General features: G+C 42.1%; 1 protein-coding gene across 1 annotated transcript; it reads left to right on the top strand.

Annotated features, from left to right (window-relative positions):
• The first annotated feature begins 491 nt into the window (after positions 1-491).
• On the top strand, positions 492-12,076 carry prep (prolyl endopeptidase). The gene is made up of 15 exons (XM_062468103.1): positions 492-785; positions 1,403-1,477; positions 4,624-4,757; positions 4,961-5,091; positions 5,388-5,597; positions 5,761-5,882; positions 5,983-6,088; positions 6,759-6,950; positions 7,086-7,283; positions 7,830-7,933; positions 8,419-8,555; positions 8,913-9,007; positions 9,410-9,541; positions 9,725-9,881; positions 11,195-12,076. The coding sequence occupies exons 1-15, from the start codon at positions 642-644 to the stop codon at positions 11,487-11,489; spliced, it is 2,232 nt and encodes a 743-aa protein (XP_062324087.1). The 5' UTR covers positions 492-641; the 3' UTR covers positions 11,490-12,076.
• Positions 12,077-22,966: the final 10,890 nt, after the last annotated feature.

Genomic DNA, 22,966 nt, shown 5'->3' with positions numbered 1-22,966 from the left:
TTCCAGAAATGGTCACGATTTTGCAGCCACGTTCTTGAAAATGAAAATGCATTTCTGGAAATGCATTTGAATTTGAATTGTGGTCATGATTTTGCAGCCACGTTCTTAAAATGAAAATGCATTTCTGGAAATGCATTTTAATTTTCAAATTTTACATTTCAAATTGAATTTTGGTATCTATTTGCTGGGGCATGTTTTGAAAATTAAATCTCAAATTTCAATTTGTTTTTCATTTTAATTAAGTGACAGATTGAGCACTCTTGAAGAAGAAAATTAAAATGCAAATAGGATGATTGATTACTAATTTCATTTATGAGTCAAATAATGCAGCCACATTCTTAAAATTTGGTAACGATTTGCTTCCATATTTTTTAACCTCTGAACCAACGGTCCAACGGTAAGTTGGACAGCCTGGGCATGAGATGGGAGGGCATGAGACGGGAGGCTGCAGGCTGCAGCCATACCCATCTCCTGAATAGTGTGCATCATCGTCCAATAATTTTGTCTTCCACCAACAGAGGACGCTCTCAAGATCCAAATGTTTCTGATTCCCCTGTGTTGTGTTGTCGAATTTGTTTCCTCGACTGTAGCATCTGCAAGCAATCCCTCTCTACTAAGCCAACCCTCCAGCAATCAAGTTTATGTTTGGTCGGATTCAGAAAGGCGTATCACAACCGATATTTCAGTCTTTGAAGAAAGCTTACTTATTGAGGATATCCCGTACTGCTACTTCGAAAATGTCTTTCCCCTTCCAGTACCCTCAAGTCTACCGTGACGAGGCAGTTGTAAGTAGTTGCTATCTATCTATCTATCTATCTATCTAACTATATAGCTAAAGTTAGCTATCCCCCGCCGGCCAAATGGCATTTTTGCTGGGATGCTTCATCATTTTATCGCTAGCGGATTAGCTAGCTATTTAGCTCTCAGTTATCGATCTGATTTGAATGGGCCAGTGAGCTAGCTAACATGTTCCAGTTATCGATCTGATTTGAATGGGCCAGTGAGCTAGCTAACATGTTCCAGTGATATCTATAAATTCGAGATCAGAGATATTAGATATTTCGAAAAACATCCCATGATCGGGTATTGTTGATCAACAGCAATGACGTGCTACATTATAAGTCCTGTAGTGTAGCTTGCTACTACAGTAATTAACGTTAGAAATCCAATCCTAGCGCACTGGCACAGTCAGTGAATGGGCTAGCCAGGTTAGCATCTACTAGCTAACTTTGGCTCAAGCTAACAAGCCCGATTTCTCATTGTTGCTTTTGTTTTCATGCTAGCTAGCTCTAGCACACTCACTACCATTAGCTAAGCTAGCCACCTGATGTCACTAACCTGGGTACTGCACCCATCATTTCTGCCACCCAATCTTGAATTTCCTCCGGCACACTTCTCGCAGGTGGATGACTACCACTGTAACAAGATCCCTGACCCATACAGCTGGTTGGAGGACCCCGACAGTGAAAAGACTCAGGTAGGTAGACTAACACACTTAACTAGTTGGCTAGTTAACTGCCGATTAGCCTTATTATTAACCAGTCTCAGCTGTGTTGGTACCTACTGTGACAGCACTTACTACTTAAATCGTTCTTTTAAATAGTATGTAGCTTGTAATGCGTTAATATCTTGGGTCATACGCCCCCCAAAAAGTATCTACATAGGTAGTCTAACTCTAGAGGTTATAGAATTGCACTCCTTTCGATTTGTATAAAAGCGTCTGGTTAATGAATAAAATGCAATATCTCAAATATCAATAGATTTAACTTCCTAGTCGTTCGCCCTGCTTCCATTTATTGGTGACTGATTGGTGAAACTTCCATCACCAAGTCTAGTAATGTAATAATGTAACGAATCATGCTGTGCAGAAAAATGTGTAGTCAAGGCACATGTCATTATTCTAATGGATTGAATCCTGGCCGTCAACTGGGTATACATTACATTTACATTTAGTCATTTAGAAGATGCTCTTATCCAGAGCGACTTACAGTAAGTACAGGCAGGGCTCAACATTAACATTTTTTGCGACTGGCCCCACGGGCCAGTGGGTTTGAAACTTACTGGCCCCAAGGCCATTTTTACTGGCCCCCCCTCCAAAAGTTGTAATTTATCATTGTTACAACAAAACCAAAGACTTATAAGTTATGTTATTCTGTTTAACCATTTATTAAACACATCCTGGATATAAAAAGAACAACAATGAAATCAAATTTCTAGTGATAAAAGAAAATAAGGTAATAGTCAGCAAAAACAATTGACTTTTAACCTCAAACATGACGTGCTCTCTTCCCTGCTGACAGCCATCTCTGCACGACTGTCTGGCTGAAACTGAAACCTCTGGTCCCTCAATGCTAATTATTAAGCTTCCATTGCATTTCATCAATATGATACTAAGTACCCAAGTCGACACCATTGTTCTGCTGCAGTTCAATAGCCCGGGAGAACGAGGCGAACGGCTGGCCCGTCTTTACGTGATAAGCCGTTGTTATAAGTCGTGCAATAACACAATGTGCATCTGCATTTAAATTCCTGACCAGCATGGTCAACGGCCTGGAAGATGGATTGTCAACCATCCGCTTATAACTGTCACGCAAACCAGGTGCTGTCTGCTAGCATGGCTGCCCTTACAAAAAAGAAGTATACTTCAGGTTTATTTTGTAAGTATACTTAGTATAAAAAGGTATACTATTATCATGGTACCTAAAGTATACTAGCAGTGTACTTATTTATATACTATTTTTGTACTAAGTAAACTGAATTGGCCCACTTTTTAGGTAATTTAGTATACTTTAAAGTAAACTTATAGTGTATTTGAAGTTTACTGTTGAATACTGTAAAGTAGCCTGTGTAGTGCACTTTTAGTTTATGAAGTATATTTCCTAAAGTACTTCAAAGTATACTTTGGAATACTCTAAACTTTAACCTGTGTAGTGAACTTTCAGTTCATGAAGTATACTTCCTAAAGTACCTCAAAGTATACTTTACAATACTTAATTCAATTAATGCAAGTACTTCAAGAAGTACATTTTTTTTTTTACTATGGTTTACTAATATATTTAAATGTTTAGGGGCCCCTAAAACGCCGATGATCTTGCATCACTTGACGAGAATGGGGCCCCTCGCCAAGTGACACTGCAGATTCTTAACTAAAAGAAGCTATGTACTGCGTATGCATTAACATTGTTAGAATCCAGCTCTTATCAAATGTAACAGTCATTTAACTCATGGTTACAATGGTAAACCAGCCCAATGACAATTATCACGCAACAAAACACTACATTCTAAGCAGACACATTTAAAAAACGAAATTCATGAAGTTACATTTGTATTTCGAACAAACTGCAAACTTATCAGCAAATTTTAACACTATTTACTGCCTTGCATCATGGGAATTGACCAGCCAATGAGCCACGCTATCTACATTTTTTCACGTCGTTATTTCGTTCTTCAGTCAGTTTGACAGTATAACCTTCAAATGCATAATGCAACCCTTCTGTCGGCTTCTTTCTCAAGTAGCTTTTTCGTTTTTTCGATTAATACTCCAATTTATAATTATTAGTATCAGAGTATAGGGCTTCAAAATGTTTTGGCAGTAATTAAGGTTACAGCTTCAGTACCAAAAAATGTGCAATGCATTATAGATTTTCCTGGACATGAATAATTAGAATATACAAGAGGGATCTAAAAAAATTAACCTGTAACATACTTTAAAAGTATTTTGACTGTTTTTGCTGTATAATAATAGAAAACGTACATCCTACTCCAGAAGAAATGAATACCATTTTCTGTTTCTAAGCATACTTCTAAAAAGTATATAAAAAAAGAACTATTTTCAAAGCATACTTAAAAGTATATCAAAAGTGAACTATTTTCTAAGTATACTTCTTAAAAGTATATCAAAAGTGTACTATCCATATTTTAGTATACTTTAATAAACTTTTTTGTAAGGGTGGTCAGGGATTGTTTTCGAAAATTGTCGGTGTGTAAAAAGATCCACTTTTGTCTGCTTTAGACGGGAACATACGACAGACGACACAGTGCATCTTAGTTCCATTAAAAAAGTTGCTTCCGTTTGAGCTCGTAGGTCTACTTTGCTGCCATCTTCACTTTTGTCTCGCGCCAAATGTATCGAGATTAGAGAATTACAATTTGACAACCACTCGTCACTCACTACTCAACTCTTGATTTGCCAAATGTGCGCCCCACGAGCTGCAAAGTTATTTATGCATTTAGCAGATAGCAAAACATATGAAGGATGTTAACTGATGTTTACGATGCAAATTATTATTTTTTCAATCAATAATTTGCAGTGGCCTGATCGGGCCAGTGAGTTGCTAGTTTAACTGTCCCAACGTTACTTTTTACTGGCCCCGGGCCATCGCTTATGTCGAACCCTGGTACAGGGACATTCTCCCTGAGGCAAGTAGGGTCATATTGCACGGCCGGGAATTGAACCGGCAACCTTCTGATTAATAGCCCGACTCCCTAACCGCTCAGCCATCTTACCCCTATATGTATACAATACAACACCAATCGTAAAGTGTATGTAAAATATTCTGCAACTGTCGCCACCCTCTGGCCAAACGCGATCAGTGCTATGATATAGATCCGTCTTTGTTCCAGGCGTTTGTCAATGCCCAGAACAAGTTGACTTTGCCCTTTCTGGAACGCTGTGAGGTGCGAGACCTGTTCAAGGAGCGCATGACTGAGCTGTACGACTACCCAAAATACAGCTGCCCGTTCAAAAGAGGGAGCCGGTGAGTAGGGAAATGGGAATGTTAGTTGAAGTTGGCTGGTCCATAGAGTTTCACACTAACTGAAATACCACAGCTTTTCAGAGAAGTCAATGCTGATTTTAGAACCATGCACTAGAACTTCCACAATTGGTTATTCTTTTCTTACTTATTTGGAACTTTTGTAGTGATTTGATCACCAGAATTTTCCTTGGCCTGTCCTGCAGGTATTTCCACTTCTACAACACGGGCCTTCAGAACCAGAGTGTCATGTATGTTCAGGAGAGTCTGGAGGCAGAGCCCACCATTTTCCTGGACCCGAATACCTTCTCTGAGGATGGAACTGTGGCATTACGAGGTGAGGCTCTCTCCCCAGGGTACGTGCGGTCTACTTTTGATAAAGACTGAGTTTAAAGGAGGGCTGTTTGTCTATAAATACACTGCTGCTATTCTTAGAATAAAAGTGTCACGAGCAGTGCGGATTAACGAATACATAAACAAAAGAAGTTGCCTTTTTGAGGGACAAAGGGGAATCTCTGGAATTTTCCATCAGGATGGAACCAATCTTTATTCTTTCACCCACAGCTGCCGCGGTTATCATCTCTGTCCTCCTGTTCAAGTCCGCGTGTTGACACTCACCTTCCGTTTCTCCAGGCTACGCCTTCTCAGAGGACGGCGAGTATCTTGCCTACGGCACCAGCGCCAGCGGCTCGGACTGGGTGGAGATCCGCTTCCTGCGGGTGGAGGGTGCCGTGGCCCTGAAGGACCGGCTGGAGCGGGTGAAGTTCAGCTGCATGTCGTGGACCCATGACGGCAAGGGCCTCTTCTACAACTCCTACCCCGTGCAGGAGGGCAAGAGCGACGGTACGTGCTCCAATTATTGGAAATTATTTCTGTCATCGTACTTGGATGCTTTCCTCTTTTATAGAGAATCCCGGGTTTTCTGTGAAAAAAACATTAGATAACAACTTCCTCCCATGGACACAAGGGCGTATAAATGAGCTCCTGTCTGTGTCTCTCCTCATAGGTACAGAGACATCCACCAACCTGCACCAGAAGCTCTACTTTCACGTGCTTGGGACCCCCCAGTCCCAGGACTGCCTGTGTGCCGAGTTTCCTGAACACCCCAAGTGGATGAGCGGGGCCGAGGTATTCTTCTCTTTAAATAGCCAAACTGTTGGATTATTCAAAAAGGGGGGGGGTAGTTTTTGTAGTTATTTGATGTTTACGTTTTTATGTGTGGTGTCAGGTTTCAGATGACGGGCGCTATGTACTCCTGTCTATCAGGGAGGGCTGTGACCCTGTCAACCGGCTGTGGTACTGTGACCTCCACACCACTCCTCAGGGCATTACAGGTATGCACAACACACACATTCACACACAAGGATATCCAACAAAGACATGTTTTGCATTTTCACTGTCTCCCTGCTTTGCAATAGCCTGGTCCTAACCAGACTCTCGTACATTTCATTTGTACAGAGAGTCTGGCCTCACTCCATTGACAAGCGTTGACTTCCTTGTAGGCGGGTACTCTGTTGAAGTTTAAAACTATTGGATCTGCCCAGAGCCACTCTGATCTGCCATAACCAATCGCTAGCGTTCGCCTTAGCCAATTCCTTCACCACTACTGTAACAGAGCTAGCTGCCATAGCTGGAAAATCAAACTGTTCCCGAACTCTGTGGGGAGGAGGGCCACAACATCATGGCAACCAACAAAACTCAGCAAAACTTGTTCTTGCTCTGGCTTTAGCTTATGGATATTCGGCAGCGTTGCCACAACGGACCGAATGGCTTCGCTCGCATCTTTCTCCGCCGCCATTACGGAACTACAACACAAACTAGCGCACGACAGCCACTCCCTCTGTTCGCTGATTGGCCGGTAGAAAATTAACCGGAGACATCTGACTTACTTACCTCAGGGCCAGACCTAGTACAGAAGCAAAATCAAAATTGAGCAGAAGTACGTAGGAGGGCAGAGCCAGGCTAGCTTTGCAACTCCCCCCTCCTTCCTCCACACCTGTCCAGGGATGTTGCCGTGGGTGAAGCTGATTGACAACTTTGACGCCGAGTACGAGTACGTGACCAACGAGGGCACGCTGTTCACATTTAAGACCAACCTGGAAGCGCCGCGTTACCGCCTCATCAACATCGACTTTGCTTCGCCGGACCCTAGCAACTGGAGAGAGCTCATTGGCCAGCACGACAAAGACGTCATCGGTGAGAGAGTGCCTGATGGGCCTGTAAGGCGCGCCGCGGTCTATTATGACGGAAGTTGGTTGTATCAACTCCGAGTTCAATACGGCTAACCTTGTGCCCCCTTTTGCTGTCCCCCCCCTCCTGTTCTCCCGTCAGTGTTCGCCACCTGCACGTACAACAGCTTCCTGTTCGTGTGCTTCCTGCACGATGTGAAAAACGTGCTGAAGATGTACCTGCTCAGCTCGGGAGAGGAGCTGAGGACCTTCCCTCTGGACGTGGGCTCCGTGGTGGGCTTCACCGGCCGAAAGAGGGACTCCGAGATCTTCTACTACTTCACCTCCTTCCTCTCGCCAGGTCAGCCAGGGGGGGGGGGGGGGAAACCAACTGGGTTATAGTACAGCCGTGGCCAAAAGTATTGGGAGCGACATACATTTTTTGTTTGCAAAGCTTACTGGGCCTTGACTGCCAACATAATTTCAGTAAGTCATATCATCAGCACAGGGGAAAGTGTGAACTAGTTCTAGCCAGGTGAAATCACTATCATTCTGATTGGATTTTAAGGGCAGATTGACTGCTGTAAAAGAGGGGACTATTTGCATATATTGAAAATTTTTGCCCCCAAAAAGCTAAAAAAAAAAATGAAATGTGCCTTATTGTAATACAGTATTCTATAAAAACATGTGAAACATTTTCCTTAAATACTGAGCCAGCAAACTTTGCAAAACACAATGTGTCATTGCCAAAACTTATGGCCATGACTGTAGGTATTTTGGGGTGGCCAATTTTGGGGCCTAATCTCCCCCCCACCCTTCCCTTTGCTGCCTGTAAACTTCAGGTAAGAACTAATTTATATATAGCCAACCGTATTAACTTTCTTGCCTGTCCCCATCCCTCCTCCAGCCATCATCTATCACTGCGACCTGACCCTGGAGCCCCTGCAGCCCCACGTATTCAGAGAGGTCACCGTCAAGGGCTTTGAGCCCTCCGACTACCAGACCACACAGGTGATACACACCTGCTGATGTTCTAAAAGTCTTACTTTGCAGAACCGTTGGTTAAGTTGAAGGTGGTAAAGTTATACTTTTTAAGGAATGCATTATGGGACTGTATTATTTAGGCCTATTCTTAATAACAGCGTTTTTTTTGGGCGATATCTGCCGTTGTCCTGTTTTCTCCCTTCCATTCCAAACCGTGACCAACACCAGTCTCCCTTCTCTGCAGATCGCATTAGTCTATCGCACAAACTAGCCGCACCATCCCCTCCCCACCCCCGGTCTGATGGCAAACCCCACCCTACCACCTTAACTAACACATTTTCTGCAGGAAACCCTGCATTTATGTCCCCAAAAGGCAATTGATTCTGCAGCAAGACCAGCATACAAACAGAACTATTTATGGCATGCATCAAAAATCACCATTAAAAATACCATACAAAACAATGCAACACAACAACTGTCTATACCTTTGTCGTGTGTGTGTGTTCCTCCAGGTGTTCTACCCCAGCAAAGACGGCACCCAGATCCCCATGTTCATAGTCCACAAGAAGGGCATCAAGCTGGACGGCTCTCACCCAGCCTTCCTCTACGGCTATGGCGGCTTCAACATCTCCATCACGCCTAGCTACAGGTGTGGCACTTTTAAGCAAGGAACTTATCCCCTGTTCCACTCACTCACTCACTCACTCATGCATCTGCTACTACTAAAACACTGGAATGTTGCCTCCCCGTTACGTGACATGCCCTGCAAATCAGTGTGAGCATCAGTGAGTGAACCATATTCTATGCGTTTATTAGGTCATTTGTGATGAGCAATGTCAGTATGTTGCCAGTCAAAATGAAACTAGCTATCAGAAACAATGGTAGGGGAAACACTCTAATCCTCATCTTGTCTGTATACTGTAAACAATGATATGGCTTTTGAGTGGACGTAGGTTTAGCCAGTGACAGTGCATCAGGGTCATGAGGTTGGTGTTTGTTTCCCCAGTGTGTCTAGGCTCATCTTTGTGAGACACATGGGTGGAGTTCTGGCCGTGGCCAACATCAGAGGTGGAGGGGAGTATGGAGAGACTTGGCACAAAGGTGACGCATGCAAAATATTCACAATATTATCATAACTTGAAGTTCTTCCCTTTGTGTCATAGATACTCATAATCTTCTGTTGTTGGTGTCTGTCTGTTTTTTTTACTCCCTGTCTCCTTTTCCTTTCTCTCTCTCTCTTCTTCCCTACATTGGTTCTTTCACTCCTTTCTCTCTCCCTCACCCTTTTCTCCTCTTTCCCTGTCTCTTTCATCCCTGTCTCCTCCGTCTCCTCCGTATTTTCTTTCTCTCTCCCTCCTCCTTGTCAATTTTTTCTCCCTCCTCCCCCATCTCTTCTCTCTCCACCCTGTCTCTCTCTCCCCCATCTCTTCTTTCCCCCGTCTCTCCCTCCACCGTGTTTTCTCTCATTTTCTCTCCCTCTCCTTCTGTCTTCTCTCTCTCTAGCGGGCATGCTGGCCAACAAGCAGAACTGCTTCACAGATTTCCAGTGTGCAGCAGAGTACCTCATCAAGGAGGGCTACTCCTCTCCGTCCAAGCTCACCATCAACGGGGGCTCCAACGGGGGCCTGCTCGTAGGTACGGTGCACACTGATGACCACAGCTCGTCCCTGTTGTGTAGATGCAGAGCAAACTACCGATCATCAAACTACCGAACATCAAACAGCTATCGAAAGATTTTTTTTTTTAAACGTCTACATTTGTGTTGATTACCTTTCAAACCTCGACGTTCACACGTACTGTGTGTGTGTGTGCGCGCAGCGGCCTGTGTGAACCAGCGGCCAGAGCTGTTTGGCTGTGCAGTGGCCCAGGTGGGAGTCATGGACATGCTCAAGTTCCACAAGTTCACCATTGGACACGCCTGGACCACCGACTTTGGCTGCTCCGAGATCAAAGACCAGTTTGAGTGGCTCATAAAGTAGGTTTCTCACTTACCTGGCAACATCACCATAATTATACTGTACACACCATCATTTAGGTAATATATGGATATGTAGGTGTACATATAAGTGGACAAAATGCATTCATAAAAGGACAATGTTTCCTCTATGTTGATAAATCTCTGCCTCCACGGTATCAGAAATACGTCTGTACAAAATTTTTGCGTTTCTATTTTAGGTGCAAAAAGCAGAATTCCCATATCTCTTCCCTGCTCGACTTTTTTTTGTGTAGATTTGAATGTAAAACTGTAAAATTATGAACTTGACATGATGTGAAGACATGGCTGCCCGGGTGACATTCTCACTCAAATTTCAAGACTTTCGTGCCCCAAATCAAAATTCTGATGTGACAGATCAATGGGGAATCGCTTTCTCTCTTAACCCTTGTGTTATCTTCGGGACATTCTGACCCATCAGCCGTGTGACCCACCGTCGTATTGCGACAAATTTACCTCATACAAAAACAAAGTGAAGCATTTTCTTTTAACCGTTGGGCTGTCTCAGACCCCCCACATTGCAAAGGTTAAAAGAAAATTATTTTTATTAGTTTTTGTATTGGGTAAAACTGGGTAAACACAATGATGGTTCGTTATGAACCTTTGGGTCATGTGACCCGAAGGCAGCACAAGGGTTAAAGGCTGTCCACCTCAACCTTTTTGGTCTTTTTAAATCGAACTATTTGTATAATCTGTGTAATTCTCAAGCCGTTATAAAGGCTATATTTTCCCGGTTTTCTGCCACCATGCTGCGCGTGCATCCCGAATGTTTACAAACAAATAATTGGTCTATAGGCTACTGACCATTTACATTAAGTTGTTACGTCTATTAATTAGCAGCATTTATGCCATTTAGAACATACTTTATGAGTGGAAGGTCTCTTTACGTAGCCTAACCTTATTGCTTTAGGGGAAATAGGAAGAAAATATGTCCAACTTTACATTAGCTATTAGGGTTAGAACTTTGTTGCGGGGGGTGGGGGGGGGGGAGACAGACCTGCCCCCACTGCTAAAAAACCTAGAGGAAACACTGAAGGAATCCATATTATACATCTTATTTGATGTTTTACAGTACATACAAATGCACCACTAATTGTGATTTTTATTGACTTTGCGGGGGGGAAATGTGCAAATGGACAACCCTTTCAACCCAGATGCTATGTGGACAGATCTGCCTTTTTTTATTCACTTGTATACATGCATAGGTCATTTTACAACAAATATTCGTAATCTAGATGGGTAGGTTTGTATTTTAAGAAGAACAGTATTTGTAATGCCCCTTTCCCCCCCCTCAGATACTCCCCCCTCCACAACATCCGCATCCCGGAGGGGGAGGGCGTCCAGTACCCCTCGGTGCTCCTGCTCACGGGCGACCACGACGACCGTGTGGTCCCGCTCCATTCGCTCAAGTACATTGCCACCCTGCAGCACGTGGTGGGCCGCTGGGCCAAGCAGACCAACCCCCTGTTCATCCACGTGGACACCAAGTCGGGCCACGGCGCCGGCAAGCCCACCAGCAAGGTCATCCAGGAGGTGGCCGACACCTACGCCTTCATAGCCCGCTGCCTTAAAATCTCCTGGGTCAAGTGAGGTACCCGTAACCCCCCCCCACACACTCTCTCCCCCACCACCCTCTGTTTAAGGGGCATTATTTTCCGTTATGTCGCTGAGTTTTACTACTTGCTTTGTGGAGGTTCTAACCCAAGTCATTTAACGTGTTTAGTCATTGTCAAAACGAACTGTCAACACTGGCGTGACACTGCAGGACTTCACGTGTCAAAGGTCATCCCAAGAGTTGGGAGTCAGCATCAGAGAGGTCTCTCCTTCTATGGGTGCTTGCCCCCCTCCATCTCCCATCCACCACAGGCAGACTATTTATTTATCATTGGACAGGGTTGTACACCTGTAATGATTTCAGCATGTAGGATTTTTTTTAAGACTCAGTATTAGTATCAATGATACTGTATGGTTTAAGCGACTTTGTTTTCAACAGGACTGTCACAAGAGTGCCAGTTTCCTTTTGCTGTGTGTGTGCTTGTGAGTGAGAGTGTGTGAGTGTGCGCACACGGGCGTGTATAAATGTTCACATATTGTCAGATTAACATTGATTTCTACCTCCTGGAAATGTGGGAAATAAACAACAATTCCACCATTTCAATAAAACATTTTTGAACAGAGCTAAGTTGTCTTGGACTGTTTTGTTTGCATGCACATTAATTACACATGGATAGATGTATTTTATTTGGTGCAGTTGTCTTTTGGGTCCTTCCTCAACTCTTCCTCAATTTGCTTAGAAATTATGTACAATTGTGTCTCATCCTAACAAGGGGGCAGTTCCTGTGGGTTATAGTTTTTAAAACTGACAAACATGGTTATTATCGTGAAGTAAGCAAAATTGTCAATGTATACTCCTACTTGATATTTCACATTTAAACTTTTTTGCTTAAGTTATTGTTGCATGTTGTGTGCACCTGAGTCAACCATGTTATTAAGTTGTCAAAAAATGACATTATTATTCTGTACTAACATTCAATACAAAAGCCCATAACTCTTAATGCTAACCATCATTCCATGAAGAATAACATGGACTACACTAAAAGTTGGTCAGTATATTCATAGCTGTGTATTCAGCTATGACAATATGACCACTTACATTTACGCATTTAGCAGATGCTTTTATCCAAAGCGACTTCCAAAAGAGAGTTTTACAAAAGTGCATATGTCACTGATCATAACAACGAGATAGCCCCAAACATTGCGGGTAGCCAAAACATGAAGCATACATTGCGAAAACTAAAGTACCAAAGGGAAGAACCATAAGAGCATGTAGTTGAACAAGTTACAATTAAACAATTTAACAACATGAACCGTAAAAGTGCAAGGGTGTACCTGTGGGGAAAAAAGCAAGCAACAAAAATATATTACACAGCAAGTACAACAGTTTTAAGTCTGTTACGACTACCCAACAAGAGCAACAAGACTCTCAATAAGAGTCATTGTGATCCTGAAACATCAGGTCCAGCCAATCATTCCTAAGTGCCGTTGTACTCCCGGAACAAGTGTGTCTTGAGCCTATTCTTGATGGTGGGGAGACAGTCAGTGTCTCTGATGGAGGTGGGGAGTTGATTCCACTATTGAGGGGCCAGACAGGAGAAGAGCTTGTGTTGGCGGGTGGGTGTGTAAGGCTGGAGGAGAGACTTGATGTAGTCAGGTGCAATCCCGTTCACCGCTCGGAAGGTCAGTACCAGGGTCTTGAATCTGATACGGGCTGTGATGGGAAGCCAGTGGAGGGAGATGAGGAGCGGGGTAACATTGGAGCGTCTGGGTAGATTGAAGACCAGACGGGCTGCCGCGTTCTGAATCCTCTGGAGAGAGCGGGTTGCGCATGCTGGGAGACCGGCATGCAGCGAGTTGCAGTAGTCCAACTTTGAGAGGACAAGTGCTTGGACTAGCAGCTGGGTGGAATGCTCAGACAGGTATCTCCTGATCTTCCGGATGTTGTAGAGGGTGAATCTACACGACCGGGAGACCGCAGCAATGTGGGCTGTGAGGGAGGCTCGTCATCCATGGTCACCCCGAGTTGACCATGAGTTGTGATAGAGAGACGCATCTGTTCACACTGATTTCAATAGAAGATATATTTTATAATGTCCATGTATGTTTTAAGTTGTGATTTACCACCACTGCCCCCCCCCCCCCGCCCCGCCCATGATGTAGGTGACAAACACAGATTTGTGGAATTATAGATGCCGGTGATGCAGTTGGTGATAGTTCTTCTCAGTGGTTGTGTTACCTATATTTCTCAGATCACAATCGAAATTCGGTCATCTCTGAAGTACTTCTTCAACCTCCACATCTATTCTAGTCATATTTCCAATGCTGTGTTAGCCTATATTCATGCAAATGATTATGTAGCCTTCATTTGTCTGCTGTTCTCAACGTTATACATTTCATGTTGATCAAAATGTACTATATTGGTTCTCTGTTGTCTTACCACCACAAACATCTAAACAAATCAGTTGTCATAATTGTAGGCTTAATTCACCATACAGCGCTTGAACATTAGCAATGTTCAGGCAGTTTTGACATCAGTAAACATATTAATATGTCACAAAATTCACTGATCTCTACAAAAAGTATATCCACTTGTCGTTTTGTCAGCGTCATGCTCTTTGAAAGCAGCTGATTATCGTTTATGAAAGCAAATTCGCTTCTAAATAACGAAACTGAATTTCCCTATTTTCCTTAATACACTTAGTTTCATTTAATTGCAAATGCCTTTGTTAATCGCATTAGTTCGATCGCGGTAGTGCACTTTGCAAAGTGCCCGGTTCTCGAGACATTCGTTGGAAACTCGCTGCAAACCAGAGGACAAAGCAGAGTGAAGGGGGCTGGGACCATTGACCGTAAAAAGAATGGACGGTACAACAGCTCTGAAAAGTGAAGCCAAAACATCTCAATCACCCCTGGTGGCTGCCTGCCGTATAGGTCACAAGTCCCGCCCCCTCCATGTTAGCAAATGGGACATGAGCCAAATCAAAAACGTAAAGGCAGGGTAGGCAATGTTGTTGAGAAGCATTTTTTGTCATATCTGCCGAAAGTAACTACACCTCTTGATAGCAACCAATATATCTAAAGGTTTGACGGTAATATGAAATCATTCCGACATCTGTGGGCATCGCAATACTGTAATACATACTACCAATCATTAAGGGGTACCCTGACTATTGATTGGACTGCTACCTGTCTGTCTGTCTACCTACCTGCGTACTCTGCCCCTCCACTCAATGCTCGTTACTGTAGTTTTGTGGGAGTGGCTTTGAAGGGAGGAGGTGGGATATTTTGGTTTGAATCATGTCAAAAAGAAGCTAAAATAGCAAGCTTCGCGCAACTTGCCTACCCCTGTCTTTAAAGGTCCCATGGCATGAACATTTCACTTTATGAGGTTATTTAACATTAGTATGAGTTCCCCTAGCCTGCCTTTGGTCCCCCAGTGGCTAATTGTGATAAGTATAAACCAAGCCCTGGGTATTCTTTTCCGCCTTTGAGAAATGAAAGTTCAAACGGTCCAATCTGGAACCTTTCCCCTTATGTCATCATAAAAGGAAAGGTTACCTCCCCTTTCTCTGCTTTGCCCCCCAGAGAATTTGGCCCACAAATGAGAAAATGATCTACGACCATGTGAGCGCGATATTGGTTTTTCATCGAGAGACATCATGGCTTGCAAATGACCGAAGAATGGCAGTTAGTCCCGCCTCTCTCCTCCTCATAGCATTTAAAGCTACAGACACAGAAATGGCACATCCTAAGGAAAGCTCATTGTGGGACTGCTCGTAGTGGCTGTAATTCTGCACCAAGGCTGAATTTGAAAGAGACTTCTGATACAGTATTATGGGACCACTAAGGCCTATATAAAAGCATCCAAAAACAACATGCCATGGGACCTTTAAGTGCACGTCAAAAGATTTTTTCCAAAGATGGTTTCTGTCATTTTAGGTAGTTGTTATCACGCTGAGTATATTTTGGCTTCATCTTTGTACAGTGGAGACGCGTCGTCCATTATTTTTACAGTCTATGGTTGGGACACAAAGAGAGCAAGCCAAACTGGCGGCGAATTGTTTTTTCATTATTATTCATTATTTGATGTCGAAAGGCTTATCCAAACAACATCAATCGCGGCACTGCACTCTGTTGGATTATAAAGAGGATTGATTTTAGGCTAGCCTACTACAATGCCTGAAAATGAAGACAGACTAATATCTTGAATTCTTGAATAAAAGTTAGTTTATTAGGTTCAAGCTAAAAGTAGACTTGTTTTCTAGCCTACTTGAATGCAGTAATCCCTTGATTTGGAGTGTCCCTCAAAAAGCTTTTTTGATATTAGGCTATAAAAGGAAATTACCAAATTTTCTGTTTTCATATAGGCTACTGCTAAGAATTTAGGCAAAACGATTCAACAGTGACAAATGGTATCAAGTGGCTCAGCTATTTAAAGTAATTTTTTCGTTAATAGCCTATTACTTTTTTGTTGACAGACTGCCTGTCCTTTTGGTTTGTAATGGTGTTTTTCAACAACAGTGCTGTGAAGTCAGACTGTTGCGTTTCTCATATATCTCACATGAATGGAAACTCAATAAGTAAGGGGTTAGACTGAATGGTAGCCCATAATAGACCTGTAGGCTTGATCGAGTGTATGACCTTTGGGTCATGTGACCCGAAGGCAGCACAAGGGTTAACCCTTGTGTTATCTTCGGGTCAGTCTGACCATCGGTCATTGTGACCCACCGTCGTATTGCGACAACTTTACCGCATACAAAAACAAAGTGAAGCATTTTCTTTTAACCGTTGGGCTGTCTCAGACCCCCCACATTGCAAAGGTTAAAAGAAAATTATTTGTATTTGTTTTTGTATTGGGTAAAATTGGGTAAACACAACGATGGTTCGTTATGAACCTTTGGGTCATGTGACCCGAAGGCAGCACAAGGGTTAAAGACCATGAGCATTTGGACTCCTTCATACACTTTCCTATTATCTGATCCTGTCTGGGGTATGACAACCCATTTTCTGATTTTATGAATGTAGATGCTGACATTGTGATTGAGTTAGGCCGAGGTAGCCTACTTCCAGACTCAGTCAACCTTTTTCCTTGCAGTTCTGTAATTTCTTTCTCCAGATTGTTTTAAAACTCTGTCTTAATGCTTACACTGTGATGTTCACTGTGATGTGTTGTTAAATATGCAGGGTAAAACTTTTGAGAAACTTAAAAGTCGGGATGACAAATATGCTATAGTGCTTAATTGTACAATTAGGCAGAATAGGGTACACAATTAACATATCAGAAATGATGACACTAGTGTAGAAAATGTAAAAACTATTTACATTACATTTAGCAGATGCTCTTATCCAGAGCGACTTACAGTAAGTACAGGGACATTCCCCCGAGGCAAGTAGGGTGAAGTTAGTCTGGTCCTAACCAGACTCTCGTACATTTAATTTGTACAGAGAGTCTGGCCTCGCTCCATTGACAAGCGTTGACTTCCTTGTAGGCGGGTACTCTGTTGAAGTTTAAAACTATTGGATCTGCCCAGAGCCACTCTGATCTGCCATAACCAATCGCTAGCGTTCGCCTTAGCCAATTTTTTCACCACTACTGGTGAACAGAGCTAGCTGCCGTAGCTGGAAAATCAAACTGTTCCCAAACCCCGTGGGGAGGAGGGCCACAGCATCATGGCCACCAACAAAACTCAGCAGAACTTGTTCTTGCTCTGGCTTTAGCTTATGGATATTCGGCAGCGTTGCCACAACGGACCGAATGGCTTCGCTCGCATCTTTCTCCGCCGCCATTACGGAACTAAAACACAAACTAGCGCACGACAGCCACTCCCTCTGTTCGCTGATTGGCCGGTAGAAAATTAGGCAGGGAGTCAGGTGGCTGAGCGGTTAGGGAGTCGGGCTAGTAATCTGAAGGTTACCGGTTCGATTCCCGGCTCTGCCAAATGACGTTGTGTCCTTGGGCAAGGCACTTCACCCTACTTGCCTCGGGGGGAATGTCCCTGTACTTACTGTAAATCGCTCTGGATAAGAGCGTCTGCTAAATGACTAAATGTAAATGTAAAATGTAATTACTTACTTACCTCATGGCCAGACCTAGAACAGAAGCAAAATCAAAATTGAGCGACAGTACATAGAAGGGCAGAGCTAGGCCTGTGACTTGCCCAAGGACACACCATAATTTCGTACATCTGGGGAATTGACAAACAAATAAGAACACATGGTTTTAATGTAGGCTAATAGATGTTAAAAAAAAATACTATTTAAAAGTTACTATACAGCCGGTCTAATATTGATATGTAGCCTAAACATGACCAAGATAGCCTAGACCTACACATTTCGAAACGGATTATGATTACCATGATTTACCACGAGATGGCAACTTTGAGTTCGTTTTCTCGTTCTCATGTAGGCTATGGTTTTAGGGTTAAATGTGGTAAATGTCGGAGACGTTATAATGTAATAAAACACCGTGCTAATTTAAGTTATATATTATAAACAACACTTACATGTTCAAAATCTTTATTAGCCTATCCATGAGGACCAGCGCTGCGCATGACATACTCAGGCGATGTCACAAGCTCAAAGAGAAAATGCGGCTGCAGGCTATAGCCTACCCTATGCAATTATAATGTGGCAGATAGATTCACATAAATTCGTTGATGGAAAATGCAATATGAACGATATTTATCCTGAACCATGTTTGACCGGGTATTCACCATCAAAAGGTAAGAAGTTGCGCCGATTGCCTCTGCAGTGGGGTCAAGGCAAAATTGCGAAATAAACGTGAGGCGCCCATAACCTTTATTTGCCTTACTAAACCATTAATGCAGATGGTCAGACTCAAGCAGTCGATTTTCAAGAAATCGTCATTAGTCAAGAAGCTTATAGGCAAACTTAAGGAAAGACTCTCATGCAACTCTTGGCTTAACGGCACTGACAACTGGTAGGCCTATTCGCTGACTGGTTGAGGTTATTGAAGGAATGTTGAAGGTATAGGCTAGTGGTGCCAGTCGCATTAAACTGGGGGGAGACGAGTACATTATTTTGCGTAGAACATGCATGTTGCTCAATTCACATCCCGATGTGCCAGCAAGTGGCGCTATATTCTTTCCATCTGCTGTCACATGAAGGGTCAGTAGTGTGGGCATGTGGGAAGTGATGTGTCAAGAATTGGTCCAAGGGCAGTTTTGTGGTCTAGCTTAGGATGAAACGCAGATAAGGAGAATTCGACAGCCGATTCCAAATCGGTGGTAAACAAAGGTTATGAATCGGACAGGTTTACAAGTATGCCAACTAAATTATGTTGTAGGCTACTTGATCAAAACCACTACAGTGTAGTGTGTGAGGGTTACATTTAGTCATTTAGCAGACGCTCTTATCCAGAGCGACTTACAGTAAGTACGGGGACATTCCCCGAGGCAAGTAGGGAGAAGTGCCTTGCCCAAGGACACAACGTCAGTTGGCTTGACCGGGAATCGAACTGGCAACCTTCGGATTACTAGCCCGATTCCCTCACCGCTCAGCCACCTGACTCCCTATGTGAAACAGAACAAAATTAACTGTGGCCCTCCGATTTTGATTTATTGAATGATACCATTGGCTGGCTAGGGTTAGATTTGTTAAGTTAAAAACGTATATATGAATGTTTTAAGCCTATCATTAACGCCTATATAAACGTTAAGGTAGACTCTGAGATGAGTGGGGGAGGTGCGCAATGGAGGTAAAAGGAAGGATAGGGAGTTGATTTGTGAGCTGAGTCGAGATGATGGCGATGACTGGGAAGAGATCACTGTAAATACATCTACATGGGCTATATATTAGTTAAAGAGTGGATTCTTATTCAAGTAGTCAGTTCAGAGGTTTCAAGTTGTGCTATAGGAAAGTATTTAATTTGATAACCCTGTTCATTCTTTGAGCTTGACTTGTCGTGTGATTTGCTTATGCCACTACTATAGGACAATAAAGAATGATTTTGTTTCTCTACCTCAACAAATAAATGTACATTTTAAAGCTTAGGCTACCACTGACTTGGATAGTTAGTTTTGTGAACTTGGATAGTAAGTTTGGTGAAATATTAAATTATGTGAAAGGGAGGAACTAGTTGAGGTCACCAATTCAATTTCCGCTTCAATGAGTTTATGAGGTCGAAAGACACTATAAGATAGGCCTATTGATTTAAAACTATATCACTGCTTTTACCACTCAGCAATCCGTCTGTCATCTGTAACAGATTCAAACTAATTTGCCGGACTTGTCCCGCACGCAAGTCCGCTTAAGTTACAGTGTCACTATTAAATATTCATCGGTGGAAAATCTCCTCTAACCTATCCAATGAGAAGGCGTATACCGATAATAGACTGACAATGCAAAATAAACGAAACTTTAAACTTAAATGCCGGTACTGTAACTTGGTTGAGCGCTAACATTCAGTCTTAGATATTTTCACGGGTTAATTACGCGTCTATAAATAGCATAAAGGGGGTGTCTCAAAAAAGAATGGTATCATCTGTTACATTACCTTGTCAACAGGTCTGAAAGCAGAGTAAGAAGATGACAATGGCTCTCCATTTAACAGGTAAGTCAATACCCTTTTGTAAAACTGTCTGCTAATACAAATTATGACAACACTTCAGACAGATTGCATCTAAGACTTCAGTCAACAGTGAGAGTTTATTGTTCTTCTTTTGGGGATATTAATTCACACAGTCAGATGATATTAGATGCATATTTTTATGAATTGCTCAATGCTTAGATATACAAAATCAAGTAAAAGCTTTTGGAATCAAAGCATGTTAGTCCAGCAAAGGTAAGTTGTACTTTTTGGGGATATTAATTCACACATTCATATGATATTAAATGTATATATTTATGAATTGCTCAATGCTTAGATATACAAAATCAAGTAAAAGCTGTCTTTTACTAAATATATAGGATATTTCTTATTGTCAACCTAAAAGAATATGATGGCAAAAATGAAAAGGAAACGTGGAAATGTGGCTACTGACCAGATAGAAGTACAACATTATCCTGTAAATTGTCCGGAATTCTTGAAGAAAAAGAAACCCCTTTGTGCGTAAAATGTTTGTCCAAGCAGTGGTAGTTGCATCGTTTGCTTTGTGAATCACCGCGTCTTGTCGGGACAAGGGCGCTTGCCTCCCTCTGACGTCACTGATGTTTCATTCAGAGTATTTGGCTCCGTTTTCTCATTTTGGGCGTCTGTAGTCCAAGTAACAAAACAATTAATTTAGGTTATTTAATGATAACAACTAAAAACAGGCAACAATAGACAGAAGGCCCCCAATAGTATATCTTCTCTTTTTACATATATAGCTATAGCTATATAGCCTACTGGAATGATTTTGCAATCACATTTCTTTTAGATCGCATAATCATAAATGTAATGAGAATAGTCAAAGCAGGAACACATGATTGTTCAAATCGTGCAAAAATACAGAAATTGATCAGAACTTTCTTACTTAGAATTTATGTGTGCTCTAATCATTTTACACATGCTATAATGACAAAATATAGTGGTATACTTAACATTTCCTTTAAAAGAAGTAGGCATAGTAATTAGAGGTTTAAACTACTAACCCTATCATTAGAACGAAAAAAAGATTTCCCATCTGAACTGAAAGTTTACTACTTTGCATAATCAAACACAGCACACGATTGTTTTAATGTGCTTGTTACATGCTTTTCACAACACTTTTTCGTTCATTCGAAATGTTTCTAAACGAATGCTGCAACTTGAAAAATTGACAAATTGACTTTCTGACAGAAAACCGGTTTAACATAAACACGTGATTAATTTGTGCTTTCAAATAACACTAAATGGATTATGATAGTATTACAAATTGTATTAAGGGCATTGGTTGCATTTCCTTTCATTTTTGATGATTGAATGACACTATTTTACAAATTTCCACAGATAGAGGTTGGAAAATCCTTACGAACATATCTTCAATGTATAGGATAACCTTTGACTTTGTCAACAATGTTTAGACTTTCTCAACAAAGAAAGTAAAAAGTGAGGAATTTGCTCGCATGAATGCATGCACAAAATACGAAATGAACCCCCACACTATAAGGAAAGAGAAAAAGAGAGACGAACTCTATGAACCCTTTGAACTAAATTGACAGCAATGCAGGGTAAGGGCAAATTTCCTCTGGGAGCCTAGAGATGGGGGTTGGGTGAGGTTGCCTAGGGTGAAGCAATCCAATCTCTGTGTTCTACTGCTTTGCAGCCTTTCCCTAGCCTAATTTACACGCCATCAAAAATCCATCGTGACTCGTTTCCTGGCTTGGTCATATAATAAAATATCATACATGCAATAATAGTGTGTCGTGTTATTAGCCTAGTCAGTCATTAATTAAGCATGCCATTATAGAACGCTACTTGGATCCATTCGCATCACACAGCCTATACGTCTAATCGGTTTGTTTTCTCGAGCAGAAAAAGCTTTCTTAGGTTATACCGAGGCGATAACATCTGACACCAGTGGCCAACCCTGTGACCCAAACCGTAATGCTATGGTCATTGCTGCGAGGCATCTTCAAAAACAGAATTTGCGCGGGGGTTGAGCTGGGCTGGGCCGTGCTGGGCTGGGGGTAGGGTAAGCTCATGAATTCCGGAGGGTGGACTCTTTGAGGTAGGGGGTGGGGGGGGGGGGGGTTGTTGATTCATTCCTCAAACGTGTTTTTCGTCTTCTTCACACACCCTCAGGACCCAGGGACATGCCTCAAATTATATTAAACTTAGATGATTTACTGCCATGTCATTGGTCTGTCAATGAGGATTTTGAGATCTAGATTGTTGTTTGTAGTCATCTGACCAGTGAAAAACGCTGGAAAGTTTTGCAATCCCCTTCCCCATCTGTTGTAAAGCACTATAGGCTTTCGAGGTTTTTTTTTTCAAATCCTGTATTGAACAGGTGAGAGGTTTAAGTGTTATGTTGTGTTCCATAATTGACAGTATGTTAGATAATTCCTTGACCATGCCCATGATACTGTAGCTGGGAATTTATTTTAAGTAAATAGCACCATGCAGTTTTAAGTTGATCCAGGAGTTTGAAAGTCAAGGCTTCAAAATGTGTAAGATTTAATGAAGAGATAATATAGATATAGATATAATAATCCTTTATAAAACAGTAAATTAAATATTTCTTAATATATATAATAATACATGAAGCATATAGCCTATACATAGCCTATTGTGTATAATCCTAAATATTTACAAATATCTTACTGCAGGGTATTTGATCTGTTTTAAGTTTAGGACAATCAAGTTATTGTCCAACAACCACGTGACTGCTTTAGTGTTATTTCTAGCAAATACATGTATGTTGAGATTTTATTACAATGTTCCAGCATAAAATAACGAACAGACTGAAACATGACTGACCATTTGAAATAACTGCTGGTCACAAGAACCTTGTTTAAGCAATGCACTGGTAGACTACTGGGACCTACTTGTCGGTTCCGAGTCCGTTTCGCTCGTTCCACTCCCCTCC

The sequence above is a fragment of the Osmerus eperlanus genome, chromosome 8 (assembly GCF_963692335.1).
Source record: "Osmerus eperlanus chromosome 8, fOsmEpe2.1, whole genome shotgun sequence".
NCBI lineage: Eukaryota > Metazoa > Chordata > Actinopteri > Osmeriformes > Osmeridae > Osmerus > Osmerus eperlanus.
The sequence above is the reverse complement of the archived record's forward strand: the minus strand, read 5'-3'. Positions and strand labels throughout refer to the sequence as shown.